The sequence below is a fragment of the Melospiza melodia genome, chromosome 1 (assembly GCF_035770615.1).
Source record: "Melospiza melodia melodia isolate bMelMel2 chromosome 1, bMelMel2.pri, whole genome shotgun sequence".
Classification (NCBI taxonomy): domain Eukaryota; kingdom Metazoa; phylum Chordata; class Aves; order Passeriformes; family Passerellidae; genus Melospiza; species Melospiza melodia.
This window is the reverse complement of record NC_086194.1, coordinates 139,708,688-139,716,143: the sequence shown is the minus strand read 5'-3', so window position 1 is coordinate 139,716,143 and position 7,456 is coordinate 139,708,688. Positions and strand designations below refer to the sequence as shown.

Genomic DNA, 7,456 nt, shown 5'->3' with positions numbered 1-7,456 from the left:
CAATTGTTGTTTGCAAACCTTCCCAAAGGAATGACAACTTACTCTCGAGGTTTGGTGCTCACAAGAACCCTCAGGGGCTTTCTGCTGTTTAAACAGGCTTTCAGGAAGCAATCCACTTCACTGAAGGGTCGCAGGAAAACCAGGTCACCGTTAATGGCAAAGATTTTCTTCCCAACTTCCAAGCCTGCCATCTAGAAAATAACAACAGTTGTGTACATGTTTGCTTTTATAACCACTAACATTATGTTTTCTTCTGCTGGCATGCAACTCCAATAGAAAAACTGACATTCACATTTTGTTTACATTCTTTATGACTCCTTCACATAGCATGTATAGGGGACTTACACCACAAAATGTTTCTAAAACTGGTTAAATTCATGTGAAGGGTAAGTACTCATTCTGCAGAGAGCTAATTACAAGACCTGGTATTAATCAAGATTTTGTGACAGTATTACAATATCAGATCATTTTTTTAGTAATTAACACAACAGCTTTGATTGAGCCATTTATTTTATGACAGTACTTAATTTTTCATCCACCATTTTCCAAAGGAACAAAAGTTTCTTTTCATAAAGACCCAACTAATATTTTAGTCAGTGAATATTTGCTAAGCTCCAAAACAAAGAGTTTTTAAACTTTGGTCTAACAAGAAAAGTACAATTACAGTAGAACTACAGGAGTACAAAGAGAGGCTCAGGGTATGGGCAAAGCCCAAGTGCCATCTGAGAATATGGCAGAACCTGACTGATAGAAATCAGATCAATGAATAATATAATTCTGTGGCTGAATTATATTATTCATTTGCTATGTCTATTTCTAATTTAAATTTATACTCCACCATAAGATTTAGAAAGCCTTGAAATCTAAGTCCAAGTTTTTCTCTTATGAAAGAGCATCATACTTTATCTTTACATATACAGACTCCCATGCTGCTCAGTGGAATATTAATTAACCCAAAGAGAACCTAAAGCAATGCTACAGGAAGGCTGTAATATATTCACTCAGGGTCTCTAATCCCAGATTTTATCTAAAGCTTGATACATCCTTTACTATGAAATATGTCAACTGCAACTCACAGACTAGCTCTATACCCATTTCATATTCTACCAATAATGCTGATTTCAATTATGATTAATGTCATTACTGGAATATTATAAAACGCATAAAAATAAAATGACAACTTTTATAATATCAATCAATATGAAAATTTAGCTGAGCAGAAAATAAGTGTCAAAATATGGTCAAAACAATATTTTAAATAAAAATAAAAAGCTAAAAAGAAAACAAACAAACAAAACCAAACAAATTTTAAAAAAGGAAAAAGGGAAAAAACTCATAGGCACAACTTTCTTGGTAAGTCTCACTGTCACCTACCACTTTAGCCTTTCCTACATGATGTACAAAACATACATCTGTGATGAAGTAAATAAAACAGGGAAGATAATTTATAATATTCCATACCTCAGCATTTGATCCTTTCTCCACCACTTTAATAATTGGCACCTTATTTTTATCTTCTAAACCAAAACCATAGGTTCCTTCATTAGAATTAATCTGTAAAATAATTTTTAAATTATTGTTCAGAAAGGCATTAATAAAACTGAAGTATGTCTTGATTAAATAACAATAAACTGTCCTAATATATTGCCATTATGACCAATTTTTTTATTCATCAAAGCACACAGTGATGGTGTTTCACTCACCAGTAATGACTTGGCTATGACATTTTCCACTACTTTCAGATCATGTTTCATGAGTCTGTGCTTCATATTTGATCCTTCCATTTCTTCATCCGCATAAAAACGGAACAGCAGTGGTTCATCTTTAAATTCGCTTTTCTCTAACACTGTATGACAGAAACCCAGACATATTAATCTTTATTTTCTTTTCAACTTTTGAATATCATGTCTTTCATGAACCATTAAGTACTCAACATGCATACACATATTGAATGCTAGCAAACTATTGTTTGTGTGTGTGAATCTAGGGAAATCTTTTAACATAGACAACAATTGTTACTTGGATTCATTACCGAGAGACAGGTATCACTAAGCTCATGTTTTCAACTAAAACATCTAGATTCCACCAAGCTGAGAAAGATGTATTATCCTGAAATCATTTTAGTGAAACTACTAAGCACAAGGTTTCTTCCTAAAAGGGATTTTAAAACATGATTTTGAAAAGTTCTGCTGGACAGTTGCTGAAGATGCTCACAACCAAGTTCTGGCATTCTCCAGACAGTGAAGCATGCTGGGTTTAGAATTAGAAACCGGTTTGCTGGGGATGTGGAAGCAAGCAGAACAGCCAGTAGATGCAGTTTGTGAGTTCAAAAGTCAAAGGAAAAAGAATGAACAATACAGGAGAGTATGTTCTCAACCCTTTGTCTAAACAAACAGATAAAAAGTATTTCTTCCTCTTTTCATTTCAGTAAATGACCTACTACTTCAATCCTTCCACTGAAATCTTCCCTCTGATGGTATTAAATGGGTCCTTATTCACCTTAATTTTGGTGCTGCACTTATCTCTGGTCTCCTCTCCCTTCTTTGTTCTTTACTATCCTTATGACTTTGTCATTTTTATCCAATCCGCTTTCTCCCACTTTTTTGAAGCCATGATCCTTCATATCTTATTAATTCCCCCCAAAATCTCACATTTCTCTCCTACATGATTTTTTTATTGTCTCATCAGTGCCAACATGTATTACTTTCTTAAGACATTTCTTGCAAAGTGACTAATAAAACTGCCCCCACTAAATCCTTTAGCGGATTAATTCCGCAGCACATGCTATAAAATTGGATATAATTTTCAGAGTATACAATAGCTATTTTTTTTCTTGAAGACTGTAGCATCAATCTCTTTAGTGATACAATAGAAGAACTTTCCATCTGTTCTGTAATATCTTTATCAGCCCCTGCATTTCCTTCCAACTGTGCAGATAACATTAAACAGAAAGTAAGCATAACTTGTAGAGAATGTATTTACTTACCATGGTGCATAAACCCATTATCACAAAGAGCTACACCAAATATCATAGCTTCCTCCCTGGTCCGGCAATCCCCCTGTTAAAACACAGTACATGTTTAAAATATATTTTAAAACATTAGCAAAATGGAAACTGTGCACAATGGCATCATCCCACAGGGATGGCAATTACTGTAGATTACATTTGCGACCACCACTTTATGTATACATTTCTAGCATATATATATATATATAACAGTATATACCTGTTTATCATAGAATCAGAGAGCAGTTTGGGTTGGAAGGGACCTTTATATACTATAACACTCTATAATTACAAATAAATAGGAAAAGACTTCAGCAAGGCTGCATTCTCCATAAAAATAGAATGTAATAGAACCTATAAGCACCAAAGTTTTAAACTTTTATTTTAGGGAACTAGTGCCTGTTGACAGAGTGAGCAGGATATCATGTTGTTTGTTTCTTGTTCATTTAAAATGAAACGGAATTGATGGCAACAAATTGGTACTGACTTTTGCTCATCTAGTTAGTAATTTAGAATTTCTCATTTCATTTCATTTTAAGCCTGGACAGTGTTATATGCTGAATCACAAAGCTAAGTGCCATCAAAACATTTCAATTCAATTTCAGATCAGAAAGATAAGCACTACAGCAATGAAAAGCATAGTTGATGACAGCTGATTTCTGTTGCTTTACTGGTTTAAGAGGATTACACTACATAAAGTGTTTGTATGTTGTTCTTGATATATCACTAGCTTTCAAGTCAGAATTTAAATGAAAACATACATAAATCCAGAGGTGTCTACTTGCCTGGGCAATCAACCAATCTATGAATTTGTTTGCCATAACCACAGATTTGTAGGTTCTCAAGTGATAGTCTTTATCCCTGTTCAAAATAACACAAAACAATTTTTCAAAATCAAACAAAAGCTCTGAAGAAAGAGAAAAATACTTGTCATTTATAACCAAGTTAGTGCAAGCATGAACTGAGCACTTAATAATGGTTGAGGAGTTTTCTCTTGAGGAAAAAAAACTAGCAAGTGAAGCCTTTCTTGTAGACAGAAAGGAGGAGGCTGATCACAACTTATTTAGGTGATATTGTCAATGGAGTACGAAGGCAGGTGTGTCGCTCTGGGACTATTCTAATGAGGTAATGGTGTATTAATAAAGGAGTGCACTAACATATACAGGAAGCATATAAGCATATCCATCAGGACCTAGGAGGCTCTAGAAGTCCATTAAAAAAGTTATATTGAGCAGAGTTGGCAGCCATTTAGTGGTTCAGTTATGCTTTTTGTCTTGACAGCGTTTCAGTCTTATCTGATTACTCTCAAAAGACCAATATTGAAAGGATGGGTTAGGTTCCTACATTCAAACACAGTATCTTCAGATCATGTACTTCTTCCAAATGACTCCCTCAGAATTTCCCAATTGCACTCACCTAATTACTGGGGTAAAGAGACTGTGAAGGCGACAGTACAGTCGTACACCCTGTTAAAGAGAAAGAGGTGGTGAGTCAACCACACACTCACACAGACAAGAGGCAGGGACATAGTAAGGAAGTCTGAATGCTGTTAGTGGATTTCATTTTCATATTAAAAAGATATGTTCAAATTTCTATGTATTTTCATGTGCCAAAACAATGTTCCCCGATAACAATATTGATGAATAAATTATGAGAACAAACGCATTTCCTATCTAACCTAAGCTTACTGAGACACATGCAAAACAGATTAGCTTCAAGGTAGGATTAAAAAATTCTGAAGGTTTGAAATACTTAGAAAGAAAAGCACACAAAAAATAAATCAACATTTCCTTGCATTAAGGCTGTCCCAAACAGTGGTTGCTATTCTACACACAGCTGTGTAATTACCACTGCATTTCATTATACGCATCAATACTTTGCTTACAAATTAGAATTCTAACTAATCAATTTTTAAAATGCAAAAAGATTTAAATATTAGAAATGTTTTCTATTAAAAGCAAATAAATTATACATCTGCAGTAGTTCAAGAAACTACCATCGGAAAATTGTATTTTAAAAAATAAAAACACATTAGTATTACTTAGGAAACTATCAAAAAGCAATTATGTTTACAATATGCAAGTATAATGACTAAAAGTTGTGTCAAATTAGATTCCACCCTACTTTGCTCTGCCAGGGAGTTCAGTATTGTAGATTCCTCTAGATGCACTTCATATTAACAAGTGGAGCAAAAATTAAATTAAACTGCAGCAAAAATTAAATTGTACTGCAGTGTAATACCCAAATGCAGACATTTCCTACTGACTCCAAATCATGACAAATTTGAATATTAATGAGTTTAAAGGAAAGTTTGATCAATCTTTTCATTGTTGCCAGTAACATAGATGGGTAGTATAACCTATTATGTCTAAACATCTATGTGACTATAGATTTACTGCCTAGTTAGGACATTAACAAAGGACACTCAGATTTTAGAGAAATCTGAAAGAAGTTTCTGACATATTTCTTCATATCTATGAGAAGAGACTGAAAAATAAACCAGACTGAACCTCAGCTTCAGGATTACCCAGAAACACAAGCAAAGCATCCTGCATATTAAACCACTGAATAGCAACTATAACTACATAATAGTAAATTATTAGTAAACTGTAATTTTGTATTTAAAATGTGTAAAAATTAACCAAAAGCTTACAAATGAAAAACTGAATTTGATTCACATAAATATAGATTGGTAGCAGTGAGGGGATGTTGTTTATCCCAGCAAATCTTACATTACTTTTCAAGCAGAATCTCAGTTTCTCATGTGCTCTTTCCAATAATAGCAACTATTTTATTCTGTACCTTGGAGATGACATCCTGCATCTCATTTCTGGGATAGTATGTTCCATCATCATATCGGAATCTGTACAGCATGTGTTCAGGTTTGAATTGGTGCTTATCTGTAACTAAATTAAAAGGATAAAAGGCATTGTTAGATGACTTTCTGAAGAAACCAAGGAGAGAGAGGAAGGTCAGCATCATTTCTTTTAATAAGAGCCCTAAACACATCAGTAGGTATATTTCAAACAGGGAGGCCAGGAAGCCCAGTGAGATCATCTGCCCTAAGCTCCTTTCAGCCACTGATGACAATATTTCTTACAACATTTAAGTAGTACAGAAGAAAACAAATAGTTTCAAGTCACAGGGCAAAGAATAAGGAGGACAGTCAGGGGACAGCATGAAAAATGAGGCCCTCAGTTCCTTTTAGTCTTCAGTGCTTTTGCAGAGCTTATCTAGCAAATAGCCTAATAAGCCTGATTTTGCAACTATTAATATTATTTTTCCACATTATGTTCTGTCCTCATTCTTGAAGAGGCCAATCTCAGATGATTCAGTAAATATACAAACACAACACATTTGACCAGTCTTGCAGTGGGAACAAAGGAGAGAGGAACATCTCTCTACATAGAGCCACCTAAACGTTGTAAGTGCAAGAGACTGGCAATTGTTATGAAGGTGTTGATAATCTATTTTCCCAAGGACCTGGGAGAAACGATGTTAACAGGTGGAATTCCAGAGTTTCACAAGGTTCTGGCAACAAACCTCACAACTTCAAGTGTTTTGTGAAAACAAGTCATATCTTAGGATACAAAAGTTCTCCTGGAAACTGCACAGCTGCAAATCTTTCTGAAAAACAGCTGATCCATTTGATGGTTGAGGACAGGCTTAGGCACTATCACCATCCTAAGATAACTGCTTTATTAATTACAGCTTCACTTGCAGTTGTAAGCTTAAATTTTGAAAGTCAATTTACATGTCATCAACTGATAAAGGAGGGTCCTGTAATGTCTTCATTTACCAGAGTAATACACCTGAGAGAGTTAGGTAATTCTGTGCATGCCTTCTTATAACAACTGACTAAGCCATCATACATAATCCTCTTCCAAAAATTTAGTTAGGCATCATAAAATTTGTATAGTGAGGTGCCTTTCATCTGTGTCATTTTTCATGCCCCTTCAAGCTCCTCAGTATTTCCACACATCATCTGATACACAGACATAAAAACTGAACTTCATATATGAAGTCATGTGCAAGAGCAAAATAACATCTCTACCTGCATTTGATATACCGACTAATAGTAAAGCCCAGGACACTATTCCAATTGCCTTGAAGTGATGGTTATTCAAAATAATTCCTAAGCTCTTTCACATATCATTGCCTCTAAATACATGAGATACAGACTACAAAATTTTCACATATAATGCCTAACATAAGTATCTATGTGGATTTTAATGGATTGTGACCATTTAACTAAAAAAACCCCACGTCTTCTAGCTCTATAATTAAAAAATATTCCTACTGTTGAAGAAAAATAATGTATTCCAACAGATTAAGAAATATGAAAGAGTTCTTTATAACCAGGAAGTTCTGAAAATAAAAATTAAAAAAAAAAAATCAAGACAGTTTTCTTAAAGCCAAATTATTCCTCAGTCTTACAGGGATGTGCTG

The 7,456-nt window shown here is 34.3% G+C and overlaps 1 protein-coding gene across 1 annotated transcript in view; it reads right to left on the bottom strand.

Moving 5' to 3' along the window:
• Positions 1-7,456, bottom strand: part of PREX2 (phosphatidylinositol-3,4,5-trisphosphate dependent Rac exchange factor 2) — a 173,217-nt gene that overhangs the window by 91,666 nt on the left and 74,095 nt on the right. Inside the window, exons 13-19 of the mRNA XM_063169894.1 lie at positions 5,810-5,913; positions 4,424-4,473; positions 3,793-3,868; positions 2,987-3,059; positions 1,704-1,846; positions 1,462-1,554; positions 43-191 (exon numbers count right to left, since the gene is read on the bottom strand). Coding sequence (XP_063025964.1) covers positions 43-191; positions 1,462-1,554; positions 1,704-1,846; positions 2,987-3,059; positions 3,793-3,868; positions 4,424-4,473; positions 5,810-5,913 — 688 coding nt within the window. The remainder of the gene's footprint in view (positions 1-42; positions 192-1,461; positions 1,555-1,703; positions 1,847-2,986; positions 3,060-3,792; positions 3,869-4,423; positions 4,474-5,809; positions 5,914-7,456) is intronic.